The sequence below is a fragment of the Galeopterus variegatus genome, unplaced genomic scaffold, assembly GCF_000696425.1.
Source record: "Galeopterus variegatus unplaced genomic scaffold, G_variegatus-3.0.2 Scaffold10720, whole genome shotgun sequence".
Taxonomy (NCBI): Eukaryota; Metazoa; Chordata; class Mammalia; order Dermoptera; family Cynocephalidae; genus Galeopterus; species Galeopterus variegatus.
Genome location: NW_007736831.1, coordinates 8,820 through 35,698, shown reverse-complemented (window position 1 = coordinate 35,698; position 26,879 = coordinate 8,820). Strand labels below are relative to the sequence as shown.

At 36.5% G+C, this 26,879-nt stretch overlaps 1 protein-coding gene across 1 annotated transcript; it reads right to left on the bottom strand.

Annotated features, from left to right (window-relative positions):
* Positions 1–6,990: 6,990 nt before the first annotated feature.
* On the bottom strand, positions 6,991–21,666 carry LOC103610184 (tyrosine-protein kinase JAK2-like). The gene is made up of 6 exons (XM_008594403.1): positions 21,423–21,666; positions 20,530–20,654; positions 20,182–20,354; positions 10,412–10,529; positions 8,607–8,720; positions 6,991–8,350 (listed from the first exon to the last, which is right to left on the bottom strand). Exons 1-6 carry the CDS (start codon positions 21,589–21,591, stop codon positions 8,243–8,245), a joined length of 807 nt encoding a protein of 268 aa, XP_008592625.1. The 5' UTR covers positions 21,592–21,666; the 3' UTR covers positions 6,991–8,242.
* Between the last annotated feature and the right edge of the window lie 5,213 nt (positions 21,667–26,879).

The following is a 26,879-nucleotide window of genomic DNA, read 5'->3' as shown; positions in this document are numbered from 1 at the left end:
CATCAGATGAGTGGATAAGGAAACTGTATAATATCTACACTATGGAATACTACTCTCCTATAAAAAAATGAAATACTACCATTCATAATAACATGGATGGACTTAGAGAAAATTATATTAAGTGAAACGAGTCAGGCACAAAAAGAGAAATACCACATGTTCTCACTTATTTGTGGGAGCTCAAAATAAATAAATATACAAACAAAGGGTAGGGTGGGGTGGGAAGAAGACACAAAAATCAGAACAATTCCTTGAACTTAAAGACAAGTGAACAGATGTAGTGGGGGGGGAGGGGAGAAAAGTGGGGGGAGGCATGGGTAAAGGGACATGAAAATCAGCTACAATATATATTGAGAAGTTAAAATAAAAATAAAAAAATAAAATTTCCTTAATGACTAGTGAAAAAAAACATTCAAAAAGCCTGTCTTCTAGTTTAGAAATGCTTTCTTCCACTTGTTCTAGCCTGCTGTTTATGCTCTTGGTTGTATTTTTTATTTTGTTGAATGAATTCTTTAGTCCAGGATTTCTTCTTTTTTTAAATTTTTAAAAATTTTTTTATTGTTTCTGTTTCTTTGTTGAGTATCTCATACATGTCCTGGATTGTGTTTTTTGACTTGTGATTTCCGTTTTTTCATGCATCATGTTGTTTTCTTAATATTGCCATTTGGGATTCCTCTTCGTGTGATTTGATGGTTTCCTGTAGTTTGGGGTCTGGTATTCGAGAATTATAGGTTTCTTTTGGGGGAGTCATGTTTCTCTGGTTTTATGTTTTTCATATCTCTACATTGATGTCTTGGCATCTTTCGGTGTAGTAGTTGCATCTTTCGGTTTTAGGTTGGTGGTGTAGTTGCATCTTTCAGTTTTAAGAGTGGTTTTTGAAGGGAGTGACTCTTTTTGTGTAAAAGTGCTCTATGTTGATAGTTGGGCTGGGCATTTTAAGTTTGAATCTGTGTGAGTGTGGTAGTGCAGCCTTCTTGCAACTTCATCAACTGTATTCAATTTTGGAGTTGTCTGTGGGTGACTTTTGGCCTAGGCAGTAGGGTCCTTGGCTGTTCCTTGATGGGGTGGGTGTCCCAGGGGAGGGTTGTGTCTGTGGGTCTGGCAGATTCAATTTTGGAGTTGTCTGTGGGTGACTTTTGGCCTAGGCAGTAGGGCCCTTGGCTGTTCCTTGATGGGGTGGGTGTCCCAGGGGAGGGTTGTGTCTGTGGGTCTGGCAGTTCTGTAGAGGCCTGCTTTGGAGAGTCAAAGCTCCTGCCCGATCCACTGTCAGCCAGTGAGCAGGTGAACACTGATGCAGCAGGTCCTGGCAGCTCTGCAGTGGGCTGCTGGATCAGCTGTTGAGCCTGGAGCAAGCCTGCATGGATGCTGCAGGACCCAGTGGCTCTCTAGAGGCATGCTGTGGGAAGGAGAAGTTGCAATCCAATCAGCTGTTGGTCTGAGAGTAGGTATACACAGGTGCCATAGGGTGTGGCAGCTCAGCCCAGCAGCTCTGTTGAAGTCTGCTTTGGAGAGTCAAAGCCCCCACCTGGTCCGCTGTCAGTTTGGAAGCAGGTATGCAATGTCGCAACAGGTCCTGGCAGTTCTGTAGTGGTCCACCAGATCAGCTGTTTAGACTCCAGCAAACCTGCAAAGAAGTAGCAGGCCTCGATGGCTCTGTGGAGGGCTGCAGGGGGAGGAGGAGCCCTCTGTGCTGGGCTGGCTGCTGGCGCAGACACCCGTGGGTTCAGCAGGTCCACGGGCTGTGCAGGGCAGGTGCGTGTGGATGTGGGAAACAGCTGCTTACTGGCGTCTTCCCTGCCCAGTTGGTCTGCTGCCTGCCTGGATGGAAGGGGAGGGAGTGTCATGTGGGTTCAGACACTGGGGTCTTGGTCCCTGTCTGACCTAGGATCCAGGTAGCTGGGGTTGTACTCCTGCCAGCACCTATGCAAACATGTGGAGGGCTTCAAGGGGAGGTACCGCTACTGCAGGGTGGTTGTGGGCTGGTGTAGGAACCTGTGGGTTCAGTGGGTCCATGGGCCATGCAGGTTGGGCACATGTGAATGTGCGGAACCACCACAACTTGGCAGCTTTTCTGCTCAAGAAAAAGCTTACTTGGGGGGTGAGGAGGGGGAAGGGTACTGCTTGGGTACAGATGCTGGGGTCTTGATCTTTCTGTCTGTTCTAGGCTCCAGGCAACCAGGGCCATGGTCCCACCAGCGTCCATTTGGACATAGCAGAATGCAAGCGGGGCCTCCAGACAAAGGGAGTCAGTCTCACTAGGTCTAGGGCAGGGCACACTCCAGCTCCAGGATGGAAGTGCATCTCAGCTGCTCAGGGGAGGAGGGGGTTTCCTCTCTCTGGGCTTCCAGTGTGAGACTGCAGCTACACTAACTCTCAGCTACTCTCCAGCTGGGCCTCAGTCCCCAAAAGACTGGGGGACTCTCTTGTGGTGGGGATCCCTGGCATTTGTAGTGGCAGTGGAAACATCTGGGGTCTCTTCCAGCTTATCTTCTCTCTGCCTGATTCTGAGCCGGTCCCTACAGCAGGGCGAAGGCTGGATGCCCTGCTCTGCTCTCTATGGTGCTGTTCCTGTCTTCTGTGTTTCACGAGGATCTCGTCCCTCTCCTGGTGCTCTGCAGCATATTTCATCAGTCATTCCAGTCAAAATATATTCATTTCTCTGTTGTTTTTCTTTTTGTCGGGGGGACTAGTGCCAAACTTCTCTAGTCGGCCATCTTTGGGTAGGGGGAACTTAACAAGGAATTCTAAGTTGTTACACTATCAGGATTCGCCCTCACATAAGACTGTCCAGGATTTTTTTGCTATATCCATATATTCATAATTGGCTTATCTACTCTTCTTTACTCTCAATATGTGAACAAGATTTAGGACTTTATCAAGATACTTAAGTGGTGATGGTTTCACTACTACTGAGTTACCTGATGCAATTTGGAAGTTGTAGGTACTTTGTACTGTCAGTATTGATGGAAGTATGTATACGTAGAAGGGTCTGAAGTGACATGCAATGTGGATAGTCTTTTTTTTTTTGACAAAGGGAAAAGGACTCTACTAAGAATTTGACTGTTAAGTAGTTAAGTTGTTGTAGCAACTATGACAGAATGACCTAGGTAATTACTAGAGCCAAGGTACTTTTGACATTTGACTGAGTTATCTACACTCTAACTTTGTACATTTAGGGCATTAATACTAAAAAAGGAGAAATGCAAGACATTAGAAAAAAATCCTATTAAATGTGAATAATCTCAGATCTGACAGAAGTTATAAATTCCTTTTTCCTAGCATGATACTCATCATTCCTTAGGTCTCAGATTTCCAAGCCATTTTTAGGAAAAGGATTGTCTTTCACAGTAAAGTCTCAGTTTTTGGAATTGTCTTTCACTGAGTAGTTATTTTTGAAAAAAATGATACCTCCTTAAGGAAATGTAATGGTATACTCAGTGTTCTTAGGTTCAACTTGAACATTTTTCAAAGTCCTTCAATAAAAAAAAAAAAACTCAGTTCCAATTTTCTTTAACAACAATAAGCTTTACTCCTATTATCAAGAATTTCTATTAAACAAACTGCAGTGTACTATTATAAAACTAATAAAGGAAAAGAAGTGGTACCAGGAGACTCACAGTGTCCTCAAAATTACTGGTAGAAATAAAGATTTAAAACATCTTAAAAAATTTAATTTCTGGCAGAATTTGTGGGAAATAGTGACTGTTTTGTTTTCAATTGCTTTCTGAACAGTAGTCAGTGAGTTGCTTTCAGTCAACACAAGCCAATTCTTATTTGTCATTTAGTTTTGGGTCACCTGCAGCTTGCACACAAGGGCTTAAACATGTTATTTATATAGATTGTAAGTGTTTTACTTGGTGGTGGTAGAAAATTCAGTTGTTTGTTCTTAAAAATCAGTAAGTCTTTGATTCTGCAAGTAACTTTCCTTTTACTTTTTCTTTAGACAAAAATTGAGGGGCCTTAAATGTTACTAAGGACATAAAAATAATAACTTTTGTTCTAATGTACTTAAAATTTAGGATAGCCTTAAAGGTTCATTGTTACAGCAACCTTCAATAAAACTATTAAGCAGAGAAAAAAGTATCATATGTATATTTCAAGTAGTCTTCTAATAGGTATTTTCATAATTGAGTGCCTTGAGAGTTAGGTTTATCTTTCTCATTTTGTTTCCATTTACTTTAGCACCTATAATTTCTTTAATTTCTAATGTTTTTAATTTCAGTAAATAAATTACAACTCACAACCTTATACTATGTGCTGCTAGAAAATTCACACTGTGAGATTCATATATACTCCAAGCATTTGAAGGACCCACAACCTTTTCATTAAAAATACCATCCATATAATTATCTATTTTGTGTGAAAAGTACCTCAACATTTTTATCTATGTATACAACTATGCTTGAAAAGATAAAAAGTTGATCAACAAATATTTCCATTGCATACTTTCACTTGTGTTATTACTACTTGTTTTGATAAGGTCTTATAATCTGCAACTGATATTTTGCATTCTCAGCTGCCTGTTGTCTCTACAATATGCCTGCTATACCATCTTTCCATACCACCTTGATCTATTAATGTTATTTACCAGTAGTTCACATTTGGAAGCTGTGCTTTTGTCTGTTCACAATGCCCAAAGATAACTTACTTGACCTCAATAAATGGCACCTAGGAGTGCTCCTACTGCCATATATCTTCCTACTACTTTGGTATTAAAATCAAAACAGAATCACAGAATATTATAAGAAGAAGAACTGGACCAAGGACTCTTAGAGCTCTTTTAAAGCTCTCATTTTATAAATCTGTTATAGTTATATTAAAAATAAGATGTTATGCAATTTATTATACAAATAAAGGCCTAATAATGGAATAATGATTATTAACAACTTTTAAAACCACATTAGTAAATGGTGTTTCAATTAAAGATAAGGCTGTTCCTTATAAATTTAAAAGACTGAAAAAGAATGAACCACATTTAGGGCCTTCACTAAGCAATGCCAAGCACAACTGAAATTAATTTTTTAACCCAAGAAGAATATTATAATAAAGTAAAACAAATTGATAAGATATAACATTAAATGTTTTACTATTTAGGTATACAATATGCATTTTACTAAAAATTTGATTGTGAAGAGTTAAAGACTGTATGATTTGCATATTATATGAATTTGATTAATGAAAAACCTTTACCTTCATTTCTAAAGTTATTTAGTTTTCTCACTGTCATTTTCAAATCTAAAGTCACTGCATCATGAAACACTTAGCAGCTAGTTAGCTTGAAATTAAGTCCAACTAACTAAAATCTGGGAGTAAACACAAAGTATTTTCTGATACTTGTACTTTAATTTTTTTTTCTGAAAAAAAAAAGTTTATCTCATATTATCTAGTCTTTGGTTTGGATAATCCTGCTGAATTATACTTACTGATATAGCAAACTAAAAGATCTTAGTACATATGCTGAAAAATTAGAGAAACTTTCATTAGAAATAATTAGAATACCAGAATTAGGGTGGACACAGCAATGTTCATAAAGATAGTACAGTAGTTGATAGCAGTCTTAGCAACCATTTCTTAAAAACTGGGACGTAAGTTTACTATTATAAAAGGCTTTCTCAGCACATGCACCCATTCCCTTGACAATACAAAAGAAAATAACTTTTGAATATTTATTACATCAATTTTTCAATTTTGTGGGAACCTGCTAAAGGCACAATGAAGAAATTAACATAGTCTCAATAAATTGAGCACATAATGGGCCCATGAAGAATGGCTCCCCAGAACTGTAGGTGTTTTCTAATGTCTACTATGTAATAAAACTGTTTAAATAAAATTTAAATATCAGAAGTTACAGTTGTGATAAAACTTTCACTTGACTTTACAGCAGAAGGAGTCTAAGAAAGCACTCTTCTATAGCAAATTATAGAATTACTGGCAGCATATATAAATAGCAAGAAAAAGTGACTATTTCCCTAAGCAAGAACCCATGGAAGTAGGGAATTATTTATATAAAGATTGTATAACTTAATGTACTGGAATATTTACAGAATTGTCTAAGAAAGCACTCTTCTATAGCAAATTATAGAATTACTGGCAGCATATATAAATAGCAAGAAAAAGTGACTATTTCCCTAAGCAAGAACCCATAGAAGTAGGGAATTATTTATATAAAGATTGTATAACTTAATGTACTGGAATATTTACAGAATTCTAAGAAAACCTTTACCTTCTTTTTTGAAGAATATTAACTTGAAGAAACATTTTGGCATTTAACTGGCACAATACTTACCCATTTCTTGGAAAGAACCAATTAAACAGCTACAGGATTAATTTTTTTTTACGTATAGTCAGAATGAAAATTTAAAACATCACAAACTCTCAATGAAAAACAGTCTCTTAAAAACTTGGAATTTTACAATAAGGTAGCCATCCCACTCTAAAAACATAAGAATGTGTATGTGGAATTCTTTATCTAAAACTAAAAAATGAAACATTTAAAAATGTTTAAATAAATCTATATCACAACTTGTTTTTAAAAACAAACAAAATGTTATAGACCTTCGAGAAGAATCTACTTTTAGTACCTCAGATTTAGTGCAAAGATCTGAAATCAAGCATATTATATGACATACTACTTTTCACTTGAAAAGTAGTAAAATGGAAGATCTCTTAAATTGCATTACATACACGAATCCTTGGGAGTCTTTACAAATTAAATAAAAACTATATTTAACTTTCATCAAAATATCTACTAGAAATCTTTTAAAAAATCTAATACACTGTCATTTTAGATAATTTCTGCATTCAGTAACTACTAAAATGCCTTAAAGATAATGAATGTAAAATGCACTCTTCCCTTTCCTTCCCGTCAACTAAAAATCACAAGTCTTAAGTATAAGTTTTCAAAAATAGCATATATCACTGAAAATAAACTATTTTCTTTTTAACCAAAATGCCGAGTATTTTTAACTTTGTATAAATAACACACACACAAAAACCCCACCATATTTTATTTTGGGTATGGTGTCTAAAACGGAGTAGCACTGAAACAATTGGCAACAAGAAGCAACCTTTTTACTTAACTGAAAATATGTACGCTATAATTTTTCTTAAAGATATACATTATAAATTTTTACTGGCATTCTAGAATAAAATTAATGAGCATACTTTTGCACCAATTTACCTCATTTCCTCCTTGTACATAAGACTCTCTAATAAAAGGAAATCTCTTCAATGACTGCAATAGAATTCTGAAACTCCTTAAACATAGTCTTTAGAAAAAAAAATTCCTAACCCACTATGCATCTTAATGAGCTTATACATTTTAAAAACAACCTATTTTATGGCTTAAATTTAATGCATGACCATAGGTCCCAGGGATTGAAGAATCTTATTGGCAGTCTACCGCTCAAGTGATAACAATATTCTTGGCATTCTTAATCCCCATATTTTAAAAGAAAACTATTCATTGTAGTCTTAGAAAAAGTTGGAGATAGTTCTATTTAAAAAACACATTCACCACAAACACATACAGCGGAACAAATAAGAAAATAGATTGTGTTATATCTTTGTAAGCTTGTTCCATTTCAAAATGTATTCTTCAGGGTCAGGGAAATTTCCTATACAAATAAAACTAGATATTTGTTCCCTTTGCTTTGAAAAATATTTACAGGACATGGAGCTACAAGCTAAAAGTATACAACTGCTTATATTGCTGGCCAGTGATACAGATGAACAAGGACACAAAGGTGCTCATTCAATTATCAGAGCATCTGAATTTGTTTGTATAGCGAAGTTACTGTAGATCAACTATGGAAAAATTAGAAAACATTATTAATGCACACCAGCCCTGGTGTAAAACATCACACAAGATGCCGGTGTATTATATATCCACTGTGGTAAAAATTATATATGTATATATATTCTATGCATCTTTAACATTGAAAAATTTACATTCTAATTTTTTTCATCTCTCAAAAAACTGACTAAAAAAACTATTTTTTTCCTTTTGCCAGAGAATGGTGATGTTAACCAACTGATAAAGTTCATGAAACTTTTTACCAAATTTCTTGCTAAGGACTTTTCATCAATGTCTTTTACCGGTGGCCTCATGAAAGTTTTGAGCAGATATTTTCACATCTTTGCTGGCTAGCATCATGATATATGTAATAGTCCACAGCAATATGAAATACAAAACTTTGTTCTGTAAGTCTACTTTGGTCTCAGAGTGAAGGTCATTTTTTTTTCATCCAGCCATGTTGTCCCTTATTTGATCCACTTGAAGAGCTAGGTCCCTGAAGGAGGGGCGTTGAGTTACATTATTATTCCAGCATTCTGTCATGATCATATAAATCTATAAAAAATAAAATAAACCAAAATTACAGTGAACACAAAGTACCATCTTTTAATTGATGCAAGATACAATTTGAAACTCCCACTTAATTTTCCTATATAGGGCATGTATTATAAAGCTATCCTTGACCCACAGTCATCTGACTATGCTATTTAACTAAAAGCTCAGCAAATTAAATTTCAGAAAGTATCCTGAAATCCTTCAGTAAAAACAAAAAGAAAATGCATGATTAGTGTTGATAAAAACTTTTTGTTACCTCATCTGGGCATCCATCTGGTCTTGGTAATCTTCCATTATTTTTTAGGAGTTCTATCAGATGGAACACAATCATCTGTCCTTGCTTGTCATTGCCAATCATTCGCATAAATTCCTGAAATACAAACCCACTTTACAATGAAATTTTTAGTACATTTAATTTGAAGAAAAATTCTTTCTCAACTTCTTCTAGTAAATGGAAAAAAATCAGTACCTTTTTGTATGTTTTGAAACCTTTTCAAAAGGTCAAAAGGGTCAAAAGCTTTCTTTTCAGTCAATTATTTAGAAAAGAGTGTTAAATGTGATCCTCTATAATGCCATTTCCATAACTGTAATATACTCAACACAAATTCTCTGAGGTTTCAAAGCACATGAACTAAAAAGATATTTACTGTTGTTGTTGTTTTAACACATCATATTACATTTCAGTTGAAATAAAAAATTCATTGAAAAAGAGAACATAAGAAAAAGAAAATACAGAATGAATATTTAAACATAAATGCAATGGACATAAACCTTTTATATGTCAAAGATTCATAAACTTAAAGTCTGAATTACAAGCTTGGACTATTTACAACAAACATATCACTTTATTTAAATACAGACAGCTCTTATAAGTTGGTAAGAACAATTATCATTATAAAAATAGGCAAAGCACAGAGGAGACAATTCACACACACATGAATTACAAGCTTGGACTATTTACAACAAACATATCACTTTATTTAAATACAGACAGCTCTTATAAATTGGTAAGAACAATTATCATTATAAAAATAGGCAAAGCACAGAGGAGACAATTCACACACACACATACTCACCCCAAACACCCAATAAATACATACTCAATCACACTAATAAGAGAAATGAAAATTATAATAAAATAGATATAACTTATCTCCTATCAATTTAGCAAAACTGCATAAAATTATAATGGCCAATAATGGCAAATGATGAAATGTACAGCCCTATGCACTGCTACTGAGACGTAATCTGATACAGCTTTTCTGGAAAGCATTTTGAAATAATTGGAAACCTTTAAAGGTTATAATCATATCCTTTCATTTATAAGTATTACTTTTGTTCTAAGATCATAACTGGAGATAAACATTAATATTTATGTATAAGGGTGTTCACTATGTTCATTCATTGAAGTGTTAATCATTTTCCATTTTTCAGTCTTTTATCCAGAAATACACAGTATATCCTTACAATGGAATGCTACTCAGCAATTAGAAATCATATTTGCAGTAAATATTTACCAATATAGTAAAATACCCATGTGATAATAATGAAATAGCACGATAGCAAACGGTACACAGTATGACCTTAATTTTATAAAACAATATCTATCTTTTTAATAAAATTTCTCTTTTATGTATAAAATAAAAAGAAGCTTGGAAGAAAAACATACCACAATATTAAAGTGGTTATCTCTGAGCAATTGCATTAGAGATGATTTTTATTTTTTCTTACTTTCCCATATTAAAAAAAAAAATCTGTAGTGAACAGGAAAAAAAAGGACTTTGAAAGGTTTATATTAACTTATGCAATAATTCCTAGAATGAATGAGTTTATTGGAATACTAAGAATAATAATTAAGAGAATATACTAATGCTCCAAATCCTTGCTCCTTTTAAAAATTCGAGTTAATTTAATGAATGACTTTAGGGTTATTTTGTTGGTTACTGCCTTACAAATAAGCAATATGAGGCTCTAAAATTAGCCCTAGGCTTATTACTATTCTCTGGATAAAGCCTTTTTCATGCTAAAAAAAAATTGAAAGTAAATAAAAAGCACACTGACCACTGGTGGACTTTTACTCTTCTCAATATATGTGAAAAGTTCATACAGAACCACTCCAAAGCTCCAGACATCTGAGGCCACAGAAAACTTGCTCTCTGTCAGTGATTCTGGAGCATACCTGTAATACATAGAGGGCATTTAAATGATAGTTCGTATAACTTCGTATAATGTATGCTATACGAAGTTATGCTCTCTCAATGTTGACCCTTGGCTGGCACCTGGGAACTTAGATTTCAGGAGGGTTTCCACAATTCATAAATGGTAAGAGTGGCTCACTGTGCCTAAACCATCTGTGCAAAGAATATGGTTTATGCTAACACCTGCTCTCCTTTTGAGAGTCTGGAACTCTGGTACATGCCAGGCAGAGAGTGCCTATGTGATCAGTCCCAATAAATGTCTTGGGAAGTGAGTCTCTCATGAACTTCCCTGGTAAACAATATTTCACATGTGTTGTTACAATTCATTGCTGGGGGAATTAGACATGCCCCATATGACTTTACTGGGATAGGATCCTAGGAAGCTTGTACTTGATTTCCTCCCGGCTTTGCCCAATACATCTTTTCCCTTTGCTGATTTCACTTTATATTCTTTCACTATAATAAATCATCCCATATGACTTTACTGGGATAGGATCCTAGGAAGCTTGTACTTGATTTCCTCCCGGCGTTGCCCAATACATCTTTTCCCTTTGCTGATTTCACTTTATATTCTTTCACTATAATAAATCATAGCCCCCGGCTTTGCCCAATACATCTTTTCCCTTTGCTGATTTCACTTTATATTCTTTCACTATAATAAATCATAGCCATGAATGTGACTATATGCTCAATCCTGTGAATCTTCCTAACAAATCATCAAATCTAGGGGTGGTCTTGGGAACCTAAATAAAAATCCAAAGGAATTTATTTTTGTCTCTGTAGGTAGCACCAGGGTTAACTGCAAAGTACCTTTTAAGAACTGAAAAAAGCAGGGAAGACTTCTCTTAGAGTCTATGGAAAACTTGTAATTGTAAATTCTTTGTCTCTTTGAAATGTGTGTAAATCTTCTCAAAAGCTCTTACTTAAAAGCCTCTTGCCAGTTTTATGACCAAGGGATGTCCTTCTCAAGAATCTGGGAACCATCTCTTTGGAATATAATCAAGGAGGATAGCACACTTACCTCCTAGTAAGGGTAAGAGCCTAACTTAGGCAAGATCTTACTTCCAAACTGCAAATCTATCACCTGTCATAAAAATATGAAAAGTGTACTTTTCCTTAGTCTAAAGCCAACTAGCTAAAATGAATAGTCACTCCAATTACCAGGTGAATTTAGGATGAACTATGTGTGTGACAAATAGTGCTGTCAAGTCCTCTTACTTGAGGATTATTAATGCTTATCTTGAGAATGCGTATGTAATAGATTCTGTTTGGTTGTATAAGAGATCTTTTCTGTCTTTGCAGTATCTTAGAGGATTGCTTGTGATGCACATCACATCCTGATTTAATGCTTATTCAATAATAAAATTGTTTTCTTTCTTTTCTATCTTTGTGGAGAGATTGTCTGGGTTGGGAGATTTTGTTTTTAATTATATTTCCCCAACACTTCCTCCTCTTTTCTCTCTCTTCTAAATTTGGGGTTTCCCAAAGTTCCATCATCAGATTTCTTCTCTCTGTTAAAATCTTTCTCTTAGTATCATCCACCTGTATATTAAAGTCTCCCAAATTTATAACCATATCTTTGACCTCTCTTTAGTGTTCCAGACTTATTGAACGTTTCCACATTAAAGATCTAGAAACAAACAGAACTCCATCTTTATCTTTCAAAAACCTGCTGATTTTGTTACTTTTCTTATACAATGCATGTCATCACAATCTGTTTAACTGCCAAAGCTGGAAATTTTAAGAATTATTTTGACTCATTTTTCATGCCAATGTCTAATGAGCCACCAAGTCCCTTTAAAGTATACCTTAGAAATGTCTCTAATCAGTCTCCTAACCCACTATTCATTGCTGTAGTCTTAGGTTAGGTCCTTACATTATGACTAGTACAGAGGTCTTTAAACCAGATGAAGAGTAACCCCATGGTCATACAAAGATTAACCAAGGGATGCACATAGCAAGAATAGTATAAGGATCCTCCGTGAGTCCAAAATCTGCTTCAACAATGTCTTATATTTAAGCAGAAGCATTTCCTCCCAGTTCCTAGTATCAGTCCCTAGTACATGCTGAAACGTGTTGTTAGCCTGCAACAAAAGAGCATTTTTGAACAACAAAAGCAATATAGATGACAAATTTATTCTAAATAAAATTGAATTTTTTAAAAGATATGATGGCTAAATCCTATGGATAAAAATTATATGTAATTTTACCCAGACATCTGATTTAGTGTTTGCTATGCTTTGAATGTGTCCCTCTCAAAATCCAGATGTTGAAACAATGGCCAATGTGAGAGTATTAAGAGGTAGGGCCTTTAAGAGATGATTAGGCTGTGAAGGTTCCTCCCTCATGAATGGGATTAAGGCCCTTATAAAAGAGGCTTCACTCAGCTTTCAGCTCCTCTTGCCCTTCCACCTTCCTCCATGTGAGTACACACTGTTCCTCCACTGTGAAGAATGCAGCATCAGGCTGCACACAGCATCCCTCACCAGACAACTGAACCTGCCAGCGCCTTGATCATGGACTCCTAGCCACCAGAACTGTGAGAAATAAATTTCTGTTTTTTTATAAATTACCCAGTCAGTGGTATTTTGTTATAGCAGCACAAATGGACTAAGACAGTGTTCATTATTGAATAAGTTAGCTAAAACCTATTTTATTAATCCATGTTATTAAATATTTATACAAAATTTAGTCAACCTTATTTCATTATGTAAAATATTTAGTATTTCTACATGCTAACATAAAAATAAAACTACATGCCAACTGCCTATCTGATTAGTTTTTCGCAGCATATATCATTCGCTTTCTTTAAGTACATAGGAAAATTCTGATCATGATAAAAATAAGGTTATTTCTGATTTTTATAAAAGCCTCTTAATTATTCCCCAAAGTCAAACATCAGAGTTTGCTACATACCCCTCCCCAACATATTTACTGAAGAAATGCCATGTCTTTTACCATATATCTCACTTCATAAGTTGTCATCTTAGCATTTACTCTGTATTATTTATTGCAAATTAAGTAATGAGAAATGATTTTTCATAGTTTCATAACTTAATATAAAATTAATTATACTAGATATACATCATCTTAAGCTTATCATTTGCTCCCAAGACTTATCTTTTCAGATATTCAGGCAGAGATACATTTCCCGAAGCTTATATAATTTGGAGGCTTTCTTTATGACAAGGAATACATTAGGCATGAAAGTGAATATTAGAATTAGAAAAGAAGGAACCTTGAAAGAAAGGAGCTCTGGTAGATATTACTTCACAATAAACACGCCTCTGAGCATGTGTTCTGCCATTTATCAGTTTTTTAAAATAACATTTTGTAACATTAATATACTTACTTGAACTGAAAAATGAAGTCAGACTTTTTTTGTAAGAAATTAAATGTGATTTGTTTATGAGGTCTAGCATTGCCAAATGGGTTATATAAAGGACATTCTTTATAAAATCAACTCAACCTTTGAAGCTGCTTAAAGTTCTGCCATATTTAAATCATATATTTAAAACGTGACAAAAGATGTTATTAAAAATACTGTAGGGCCGGCCCGGTGGCGCATTCGGTAGAGTGTGGCACTTGGGAGCGTGGCGGCACTCCCGCCGAGGGTTCGGATCCCATGTAGAGACCGGTCCGCTCACTGGTTGAGCGCGGTGCGGGCGCGACACTGAGGGTTGTGATCCCATTACCGGTCACGAAAAAAGACAAAAAGGAAAAAAAAAATACTGTATATCCTGTCTTTCCAACTTTTTCTGAATGTATGAGTTTAAACAATGTACTTTTATGTGAAATTGTAACAGCATAATTTGAATTAATTTGAAAAACTTTTTTGGAATACTTCTGAGAAACTGAATGACTCTAAAGATTGGTTAGTAAGCCCATTTTTGAAAGTCAACTGGATTTAACTCTTTGCTTTCAATAAAACTGAAACAGAATGGATCTAATAAAACTGCCAGCTAACAGATAATTTTTAATAATAGGTCACTATATACTCTTTTCTACATATCTCAGAAGGAGTTACAGAAATGAATAATATTGTTATAACAAAACTCCTTCCACTCCTGTCTACTTTTTGCCAAACAAGTCTTCTCAGTGTTTACATCTATAAAAATGCAAAAGAAACACAGAATTTATGCTGAATCTTGTCTTGTTACAGAAATAACTAATATTCAGCTAAGGATATATAAACTAATTGGTGGGTTCTCCATCTCACTAAGAAATGTCTCCAATAAAATTTTTTAAGCAATTATCCAAATTTGTAATTTATTTACATTGCTTTGGAAAACTGTATCCTGATAGTAACTTCAATGATAATGCAATCCAGAAGAAAAATGTGAATACTTACGAGTTTTGTGGATACAGAAAATTTTTAAATTAATTTCAATTTATATGCTTTGGTTACAAAGAACGTAGGTAATCAAAATATTTTCCAAGTACAAAATGTAATACTTTATGCAAAATTTGGCGTGAGAAGGGAAGTGAAAATATAATTTTAAAGATAAAATGGAAGGATATAAAGTTTCGATCAAAAATAAGGCTATTTCTATACCTTTTTTTTTTTTTTCCTTTTTGTCTTTTTTCGTGTCCGGCAACGGATCGCAACCCTCAGTGTTGCGCCTGTACCGGACCGGGACCAGCAACGGGATCGCAACCCTCGGTGTTGCGCCCGCACCTCGCTCAGCCAGTGAGCGGGAACCGGTCTGTAGTTTTTCAGAATTCTTTTATTGGGTAAATACACACAAAAGGTTTTAAAACCAATGATCTAGATCCTTGAAAAAGTTGCCTAATTAGCCACCTCTCTGCTCTTAGCCTCTCCTTAATACAATGCTCCCCCTATATCAGTAGTTCTCAAACCTTTTGGTCTCAAGCTCCCCTATGTACTCTTACAAATTATTAAGGTCCCCAAAAGACTTTTGTTTATGTCAGTTATATCTACTGATATTTAGTATTACTATTGGCATTTAGATATTAAAACTAAGAAAATGTAAAAATATTTATTAATTCATTTAAAATAACAGTAAACCCATTACATGTTAACATAAGTAACATATTTTATGAACTATTTTCCAAAACAAAAAAATTTTGTGAGAAAAAGTAGTATTATTTTACATTTTTGTGAGTCTCTTTAAATTAATTAGATAGAAGACACGCCTTGTAGCCTCTGGAAAATTCTACTATATACTCATTTAAAAAAAGAGAGCAAAAAAGGTAAGTAACATCTTAATATTATTATGAAAATACTTTTGACCTCACAGACACCCTAAAAGGGGGTTCCAGGAGTCCCCACACTTTGAGGACTGCTGTTCTTTAACCAAAAGTAGGGCTATATTCCTAAAATATGGTTCTTACCATGTTATTTTCCTGGATAAAATTTCTAATTTCCCACCTTATACACTGTCTATGGAATAAGATCTGAACTTATGAAGTACAAGATTTGTCTTAATCTATTTGTGCTCCTATATCCTATAACAGAATACCTGACACTGGATAATTTACAAAGAGCAGAAATTTATCTCTCACAGTTCTTGTGGCTGGGAGTCTATGATCAAGGCACTGGCAGGTTCAATTGTCTGGTGAGGGATGTTCTCTGCTTCCAAGATGGTGCCTTGATGCTGCATCCTCTGGGTAAGTAACATCTTAATATTATTATGAAAATACTTTTGACCTCACAGACACCCTAAAAGGGGGTTCTAGGAGTCCCCACACTTTGAGGACTGCTGTTCTTTAACCAAAAGTAGGGCTATATTCCTAAANAACCCTCAGTGTTGCGCCTGTACCGGACCGGGACCAGCAACGGGATCGCAACCCTCGGTGTTGCGCCCGCGCCTCGCTCAGCCAGTGAGCGGGAACCGGTCTGTATGTGGGATCCGAACCCTCGGCGGGAGCGCGCCACCACACTCCCAAGCAGCGCACTGTAGCAGTGCGCCACCGGGCCGGCCCTATTTCTATACCTTTTTAAGTGGGTGACTGTAGGTATCAAATTGCTATAGTATTTAGATCCCATTGATACATATAAAAGATTGATATAGCTGTTATTTACATGTCAATATTTACAATACTGTAGAAAATACATTATTTATAACTACTTAAACTTACAAAGAAAAAATTAGCCATCAACTTTTAAATGTGCAAGAGAAGATATAGTTTTTCAGAATTCTTTTATTGGGTAAATACACACAAAAGGTTTTAAAACCAATGATCTAGATCCTTGAAAAAGTTGCCTAATTAGCCACCTCTCTGCTCTTAGCCTCTCCTTAATACAATGCTCCCCCTATATCAGTAGTTCTCAAACCTTTTGGTCTCAAGCTCCCCTATGTACTCTTACAAATTATTAAGGTCCCCAAAAGACTTTTGTTTATGTCAGTTATATCTACTGATATTTAGTATTACTATTGGCATTTAGATATTAAAACTAAGAAAATGTAAAAATATTTATTAATTCATTTAAAATAACAGTAAACCCATTACATGTTAACATAAGTAACATATTTTATGAACTATTTTCCAAAACAAAAAAATTTTGTGAGAAAAAGTAGTATTATTTTACATTTTTGTGAGTCTCTTTAAATTAATTAGATAGAAGACACGCCTTGTAGCCTCTGGAAAATTCTACTATATACTCATTTAAAAAAAGAGAGCAAAAAAGGTAAGTAACATCTTAATATTATTATGAAAATACTTTTGACCTCACAGACACCCTAAAAGGGGGTTCTAGGAGTCCCCACACTTTGAGGACTGCTGTTCTTTAACCAAAAGTAGGGCTATATTCCTAAAATATGGTTCTTACCATGTTATTTTCCTGGATAAAATTTCTAATTTCCCACCTTATACACTGTCTATGGAATAAGATCTGAACTTATGAAGTACAAGATTTGTCTTAATCTATTTGTGCTCCTATATCCTATAACAGAATACCTGACACTGGATAATTTACAAAGAGCAGAAATTTATCTCTCACAGTTCTTGTGGCTGGGAGTCTATGATCAAGGCACTGGCAGGTTCAATTGTCTGGTGAGGGATGTTCTCTGCTTCCAAGATGGTGCCTTGATGCTGCATCCTCTGTAGTGGAGGAACAATGTGCCCTCACATGGAGGAAGGTGGAAGGGCAAGAGAGGCCACAAACTGAATGAAGCCTCTTTTATAAAGGGTCTTAATCCCATCCAAGAGGGAGGAAGCCTCACAGCCTGATCATCTCTTAAGGTTCTACCTCTTAATACTATCACATGGGCAACATCTGAATTTTGTAGGAGACACATTCAAACCAAGTCCCAATTACTCCCTGTTTGTTCAGTGATTATGCCATTCACTTGCAAGCCCTTGATCCTTGTTCTTATTGATATCCTCATGGAATGCTCTTCCTCTTGTCTATCTGGTAAACCTCCTACTAATCAATGACTGAAATGTCACCTCTTAGTAGCTGTTTTCTCTAATTGACTTAAATCCTCAGCAGAATTAATTTTACTCTTATGGTTTCCCATTATCTTTTTCATTATTGCACTTATACACTGCATTGCAATGATGTGATTATACATTTGATTTTTCCTAAATTATGAGCTCTTAAAGGGAAGGGGTTATGAGTAGTAGACCTGTCAGCTGAATTTGCCTGCCATATCAAACTTTTCCTTTTAGTTCAGCCTTTCTACTGAGGGACAGTCCTTTTTTTCTGATGCTGATCCTATCTTCATATCCAATATCCTTGTATGGTGTTTTGAGCACAGTAAGTACTTAATAAATGTTTATTAATATTGTATTTGTTAAGTGTGCCCAAATCATTAGATCTTCTTATAACTAATATTTATTGAATGCCAGTTAATTCCATTTATTTTCTTTAATTTCTCATTCTGGAAAAAAAAAGAATAAAATTCATGTATCACTGGGGACATGACCAAAATAGATCGTCATATTTAGATAAGTCTTATTTGCTAATTTCACTTATACCCTAAAAATGATTAGATAAAGGTAATGCTAATGATTATCATGAGGACATTCCTTAAAATGTTTTTAATATTATGAAAAATTTCAAACCTACACAAATTAGAGAACAATGAACAACCATGTACCTGTCACTCAGCTAAACTCATTGCCCCTCTTGTTTCATATATTACTTCCTACCTTCACCCCACTGGATTTATATGAAATGAGTCCCAGACATAATGGTATTTCAACCATAATTATTTTAAGATCTATCTTTAAAAAATAAAGACTCTTCTTTAAAACACATTCATAACACCACTATAAGTTACTCTTCTATGAAAATAATCAATTTGTTCTAAATCATTGGTGCTTTCTTACCTGATTTCTTTCTGGACTAACAATTTGCAATAGCTGGAATTAGTCATAAAATTTACAGACACAAAATAAAATGAAGGTAACTAGCACATATGGATGATCCATGAACTTAGCAGTAGCAAACTGAATAATCTACATATTTCTAATAATTCTGATTAATACTAGAAAAATATTTATAAATTGACAGTTACACTGCTTGTATTAGTAATTCTAATTTTCAAGTCAGATATCAAGAATGTAAATAAAACATAACTAACTAAAATAAATAAACAAAACCCCTCCTTTAACACTGACATCTGGCTCAGACAATATGGTCTTAGTATTATTTCAGCAGATTAATAAACCAGAATTGGGCTGGCCCGGTGGCGCACTGGAGAGTGCGCCACTTGGAAGTGTGGCGGCGCTCCCGCCGAGGGTTCGGATCCCATGTGGAGACCGGTTCCCGCTCACTGGCTGAGCGCAGTGCGGGCGCGACACCGAGGGTTGCGATCCCGTTACCGGTCAGTAAAAAAGAGACAAAAAGGAAAAAAAAAAAAAAACAGAATTAAAGTCTGTTTGGAACATATACAAAAACAAAACATTTAAATATAATTTCACCAAGTCATCTCTAGAAAACAAAATGCACCATAAATAAAGGCATGAAAAAGAAAATTTTGCATCAAAGAACAGATCAATAGAAACAACAATGTATTACACATAAAAAATTAGGTTTGAGGGCCAGCCCGTGGCTCACTTGGGAGAGTGTGGTGTTGATAACAGCAAGGCCACGGGTTCGGATCCCATATAGGGTTGGCCGGTTAGCTAACTGGGTGAGCGTGATGCTGATAACACCAATACCAGTCATCTTTTTAAAAAAAAAAAAAAATTAGGTTTGAATGCTCCTCACAATTAATTCACACTTTTAATTGAAGATCAAAAATAACCTTTAGCTTAAAATTGCTGTAACATATAAAAACTTTCAGTTAATGCCAGATTAAAGTACTATTATGGTTAAGAAAGCTTAAAAGCACAAACTCTGGGAGCAGACTATCTGAGTAGAATCCCATTCTACCACTTATTAGTTACATGGCTTGGTTAAGTTATTTAACCATCTATGCTTCAGTTTCCTCATGCTTAAAACAGATATAATACTAATACATTTTCTCCAAGGGTTGCTATGAGGATTAAATGAGATAATACATGAAATGCATATAGCCCAATGTAAACATAAATGTTCACTATTATTATAATATTTATATATATATAAAAATATAAATGACAAACTACTCAACAATAATAGTAAAAATAAAGTTTGAAGTTTGTGCTCTAAAATTTCACATTATACTGAAATATACTCACCAGAATATGGGACTTTCACCAGGTTCTTTCACTTTGTAGTATTCTTTGTCTTGTGGCAAAACTTTGGTTAACCCAAAATCTCCTATTTTAACTCTGTTCTCATTCTCCACCAATATATTTCTTGTTGCCAGGTCCCTGTGGATGTACCTTTTTGTACCAAGATACTCCATACCCTATGGATAAAATAACATTTTTCTTTCAGCTAGTTTTATTAACATAAATAATTTAAATGGTCTTATCCCTACTCACTCTCTTTATTATTTAAGAAAAAGTCTAGAGGATTTATCCTCTAGTAATTACTCCAACATGCTCACTCCAACTACAACAAATAACCAGGATATTACATACCTTGCATATCTGATATGTGTACTGCAGAAGTTTTTTGTGATCTATCCGTTCTTTGTGTTTTTGGAGATAGTCTCGTAAACTTCCATATGGTAAATACTCCATAATTAATCTTAGATTACGCCGGCCTTTTAATATACAAATAGAAATACAGTGTTTTACTTTGCCATATTTTACTGATGAAATATTAGAAAACAACCATATATAAATGACTTAAAGATATATAAAACCTGAGTCTAAGATATCAAAACTTTATTATAAATTAAAGGTGACATAGTAGTTAAGAACACAGGCTTTTGGAATCAAGAAGTTTTGAAAATAAGCTTTAAAAATATTTATATTTTAGGGCTGGCCCCGTGGCTCACTCGGGAGAGTGCAGCGCTGGTAGCGCCGAGGTGACGGGTTCGGATCCTATATAGGGATGGCCGGTGTGCTCGCTGGCTGAGTGTGGTGCGGACCACACCGTGCAAAGGGTTGCGATCCCCTTACTAGAAAAAAAAAAAAAAAAAAAAAAAAAATTTATATTTTAGTCCTTTGTAACCCTAGGCAAACCAAAATAAGCTGATGAGTAAACTCCCTTTCACCTCATTTATATTGAACAAAAAGCCATCTAAGTTAAAAATAACATTTTTATAAAAAGTATGAGGAAAGACCATTTATTTCTTTAAAAATTATATTCTCTTGGTAAGTTTAAGCAAATGTAAAAGAGAATGATTAACTAGCCAAAGACTTCCTGTAGTTACAGCCCATAACCACCATGCACAATCTTTAGTCATATAAAATGCATCTATCTCTGGACACTGGATTAAGTCCAGACTTAGACATTGTACATTTTTGTTACCCAGGATGCCAAAGACATACCTTGAGTTTAAAATAGGTTTCAATGGGCAACATACCAGCACTGTAGCACACTCCCTTGTACTTTACAATGTTGTCATGCTGTAGGGATTTCAGGATTTCAATTTCCCTTTCGAAGTCTCTGAGGTGCTCTTCAGTACTATGCTGGAGCTTTTTTACAGCCACCACCTCCCCAGTGTTGTCCTGTAGAGGGTCATACCGGCACATCTCCACACTCCCAAAATTACCCTAAACAACAGTCACATTAGAATGGAAATCTCAAGTTTTCAAGATAAATTACTAAGACAGCAGAGCAATCTTTCTCTCTCTCTCTCTCTGTCAGAGTGCACTAAGAAAAGTTTTAAAAAGGAATATTTTCATACCATTGCAATGATATTCATAAATATTTGTATACATTTTAATTAAGGATACTTAAGAACTAGCTGTTCAAAAGATAGGTTTTAAAGGCCCTTGATACAGAAAGTCTCTAGAAGGGGTTACCAATTTACATTCTAAAAAGCAGTGGGAAAGTGTCTATTTTATCACATGACTGCCAACATTGGCCGCTATAATTTTTCTAAATCTTTGGCAATTTGATAGGCAAAAATCAGTCTCACTGTTTTAATTTGGAATGTCCCTATTTTCTGTTGGAAGAAGAACATGAAGGCAAATGCTGAGAACAAAGAGACTGTATTATTCTTGTATTAGGAAATGACAGGAAAAGAGAAGCAGATAATCAGGGGAAGGAAGATGATATAACTGGATACCAGTGAAACCAGAGTTTACATGGTCCATCAGGGTTCCAGTCAAGATGGTGGAATACATGGTCCACAGCGTCACTCTCTCCCATAAATCAATAAACTATAAAACAATAACATCAGCCAAGATGGGGCTGCTGGAGCTCAGGGAAAGAGGAGGAGAGAACTACGGAGTTCACAAAGGCGGGAGAAATCAAGATGAGAGAAAGAAAAAGCTGCTTTGAGTGTTTCGGGCTGTGGCCGCTTTAAGGCCTAAGCTGCTGAGAGCATGGAGCAGGAGCCGGCAGAAGCTGCAGCTGTGCCCTTCAGATGGAGTTACTTGGAGGCGGCAGGGGAGAAGAGGGTCTTGGTGACCCCCAGGACAACAAGACCACTAATAGGGTGCCTGTGGACCCACACAGGAGCAAGGAGCCAGAACAGCTGGGAAAAGGGAGCCATTCAGAGGCTGGCGAGTCATCACAAGGGATGGGCGCAGGGCCCATCCTATAGGAAGTGTTTGGAGCATGGGCGGTGGGGGAGACAGGCCCACAGGAAGAACACAGGGGCACAGCAAGCACAGCTGATCTGCCCCCCAATCAGCACAGGACCACTCAGAGGAGACTCGTTGGGAATGCAGAATTGCATGGGGTGCAGTTTGACGAAAAAACTCAGGCCCAGATCAGAGTTTCTATATAACCCAGGTGCACCCGGTCTCTGGACAGCCGGATGTAACTATGAGGTCAACCATTCAACCCTGAGCTGCACAAAAAGCCTTTCCGAGGGAAACAGCAGCAAAGCAGCAATTTAGCTCAACCACACAGCTCAAGTACTGGTTCCCACAGGAAGTTCCCCCGTTTTAGAAGTAAGCAAAGGACAAAAAATTAGTTCTGGCCCAGGCACACCACCAGCACCTTGGGGCCCGCCAGGGGACATGAGGTATGGAGTTGGGGACTGGATCTCCACCCCAAACCACTCACAACACCAGCGCCTTGCGGTCCACCCGGGAAAATGAGGCTTGGAGCTGGGGACCGGACCCCACTCCCACATCCAGGCATACCACCAGCACCTTGGGGTCTGCCCCGGTGCCTGCATCCTGCAGCCAGGGACCAGACCTCCCTCCCAAAATCAGGCACACTCCTAGCACCTCAGGGCCCCACCTGGGGGTCTGGGGCATGGAGAAGGGGACCAGACCCCCTCCCACAACCAGGCACACTGCGCCAGTGCCTTAGGGCCCTCTTGGTGACCTGAGGCATGGAGCCAGGGACCAGACCTCTCCTCCCCCAACCAGGCACACTGTGCTAGCACCATGGGGCCTGCCTGGGGACCTGAGGCATGGAGAAGGGGACCAGACTCCCCTCCCACAACCAGGTACACCGTGCCAGCATCTCAGGGCTCACCCGGGGACCTGAGTCATAGAGAAGGGTACCGGACCCTCCTCCCCCAACCAGGAACACCACGCCAGCACCTCAGGGCCTGTCCAGGGACCAGAGGCATGGAGAAGGGGACTGGAACCCCCTCCCACAACCACGCACACTGTGCCAGCACCTCAGGGCCCATTTAGTGACACAAGGCATGGAGCCAGGGTCTGGGCCCCCCTCGACAACCAGGCACACCACACCACTGCCTTGGGGCTCACCCAGGGACCCGAGGCATGGAGAAGGGGACTGGACCCCCCCCACAACCAGGCACACCATGCCAGGGCCTCAGGGCCCGCTTGGTGAGCCAAAGCATGACTGGACTCCCCTCCCACAACCAGTCACATTGCGCCAGTGCCTTGAGGAAAGCTTGGTGACCTGAAGCATGGAGCCGGGAACTGGACCTCCCCTCCCACAACCAGGCACACCATGCCAGGGCCTCAGGGCCCTGCCTGGGGACCAGAAGCATGGAGCCAGACACCAGACATTCCCCACAACCAGGCACACTGCCAGCACAAAGGAGCATGCCCCAAACATCACCTCCATGTGGGTGGCCCACCAAAGCCACCACTATAACCATGGCTGCCGCAAAAGTGGCTAGATGCCACAACTACCATGCAGATGGTCCGCCAGCCACTGGAGTGCATTGACACAAAGAGAGTCACCAGCAGAGATAAAAGAAGTGGATGTCTCTCTCCACAAAGCCCATTTCAGAGTGACAGAAGAAGCATCTATGATAATATTGGGGGACTTGATCACACCTCTCAGCATTGGACAGATCATTTAGGCAACAAATCAACAGAGTAACCATTATTCTTTCAGAAGGAGAGAAGAAATCTAGGGTAATTGGAGGGGGTAGGGGGGAAGGAGAGGGGTATGGGGAGAGACTGGACAAGAGGCATGAAGAATAATTATGATTCATAACAATATATATGCTAGTAATGTTGATGTGATCAACATATCTCAATGTTGAACCCCAAGTATTTGTATAATCAATTTTGATTCAATAAAAATAAAATAACAACAATAATAGTAATAATAATAATAATAATAAATGGTCTTTCATGAGATCCACCCATCTAGGAAAGGAGAGATCTGAATCTAGAAGGTAGCTAATAAGCTTTAAGAAGGAGAAAGTGTTAAAGACACTAGAAATAACAAAGATAGCAAGAAGAAGGATTTATATTTTGAGAAGAATCAAAAGATACAAAGTTATAGTCAGAGAGGGAGATTTCAGGGTCTGAAATTTCATATGTAAAGATGACAGGAGATTATAGAGTTCAAAGTAAGTTAATAAATATGAAGGTATTTCAAAAAGTTCATGGAAAAATATAATTAAAAGATAATATGAACCTTTCCATGAACTTTTTGAAGACCCCCCGCCACACATAGACGTAAGTTTGGGGTAGAGAAGTGGAGGATTTTTAAAAAGGCATTTGGAAGGGCATCCAAAATAATGGCAGGAGGTAAGATGAAGGAAACAATGAGTACCAAAGTACTCAAGGAATGTGGACCAAGATGTCGTCCAATGATGGGAAGAGGGGAGAATAACAATCATATTCAGAGAAGACTAAGAATGATGTTGAGCATTCTTAGTTACGGCGAGGTCCAGATCTCTGAATCCGCAGATCTGCACCATGGAGGGACAGGGAGTAAAGAGGATTTCAAAAAAGCCAGGTTTTAACGGAGGTGAAGTAGTAAAGGATGTAAAGAATATAGGTATATGTGGGAATGAGGATAAAAGAAGACGGCAAAAACATTCTCAAGTAGCAGAAGAAAGGTTTCACAAGGGCTTCTTAGCTCTTTTTTTACAAGAGTATTAAGTGAAAATATACCATTATTTCTCTTGGTTTAAAAATATGAAAATACTTTAAGTACATATCCCTCTTTTGAATATTTTTACCATGTTGCTAATTGAAAAGAATAATTTAAAGGAATGCAGTGTGCCAACAGCTGCATTTTATAAAATGAAAATATGACATGCTATCATTTTTTAAGATAGGGCATTTTAGATTGTGTCAATAAGGCAATACAAATAACTAAACAAACCATTGAACACATCAATTCTTTCAAACAAGCAAAGGTAAAATTAAAATTAGGGCTAAATGCAGACAGGAAATATCCACATCAAAATATGTGTAACCAACTAGAGATCACACTATTTTCCTTTCATTTCCCACAAACTAAATTACTGAGAAATATATTTGGTTGTATACATATTTTGAAAATGCCTTCCTTACAGTCTCCTCAAGTTATTTATTTTATATTTAAAAGAGGGTTGGCTGGTTAGCTCAGTTGGTAAGAGCGTGGTGTTCATAACACCAAGGTTCAAGGTTTCATCCCTGTGCTGCCAAAAAAAGAAAAAAAGAAAAAAAAAAAAGAATTTTAAAACCAAAGAACTACATTAAAAAAGTAAAAATATAAAAAAGAAAAAAGGAATAATTCAAAATTATAATAATGGGAAATGCTGTAAATAAATTATGGTACATTTACTTTTAAATTATATTTGAAAAGAATATTAATAACATGGGAAAATCTTGATGATATCATAAAGGAAAAATAGAAAGATACAGAATTATATATGGTAGCATGGTTTCACTTTTGAAAGAAAGTGTGTTTGTGTGTAGGTGTAGAGACTAGAATGAAGGGACTACATCTACATTTTCCAATTTCTCTGAAATTTTACATATTACTTTCATAACTAGAAAAAAATTACTTAAAAAAGATACTTTATAAATTAGTGTGATCTTCTTCGTTAATCTAAATTAATAATGTCTTGTGTTAACATCTATTTCTTAAAGGTCCATGTTACATCTATTTCTTAAATCCCAGTATATATTGCCAAGTTATAACCATGTCCATTGTTTTGCTTCAATATATGACTGATGTGTTCGGGGCTAACGGAACTTTTTTTAAGTTAAGCAAAAAAAGCAAGCAAACAAAATCAAGATCTAATAAACAACAAAAGACTATATGATTAAGAAATAAATTTTGTGGAAGAGATACTAAGTGCTGTAGGCTCCCAGAAAAGAGAAAAATTGATGACAGCTGGAGACATTTTAGGAAAATTTTTATGGCATAGATGATAATAGATAATACTAACAGGGAACTTACTCCGTGAGGAAATTTCTATTCCCTAAATAGAAACAAAATAAAAATAGAACATAAGTAGAAATTCCTATTTCTCTTTTATTCATGAATATGCTTAGGATAAGATAATTAAAACAGTTTAAAAGTGAAACAATCCAAATTTTTTGTTGTTTTAAGAAGACAAAACTGGTGATGTGGGAGAGATACTACAAATTTTATAGACAGAATCTAGGGTAAGGGAAGCTCTGACTTTAAAATAAGGTTTTTTGGGGGG

Coding starts and splice junctions, on each gene's coding strand:
- LOC103610184 (XM_008594403.1), bottom strand. CDS start 21,591: ATGTGCCGGTATGACCCTCTACAGGACAACACTGGGGAGGTGGTGGCT. Junction 20,655..21,422: donor GGGAGTGTGCTACAGTGCTG/GTATGTTGCCCA, acceptor GTATATTAAAAG/GCCGGCGTAATCTAAGATTA. Junction 20,355..20,529: donor ACACATATCAGATATGCAAG/GTATGTAATATC, acceptor TTTTATCCATAG/GGTATGGAGTATCTTGGTAC.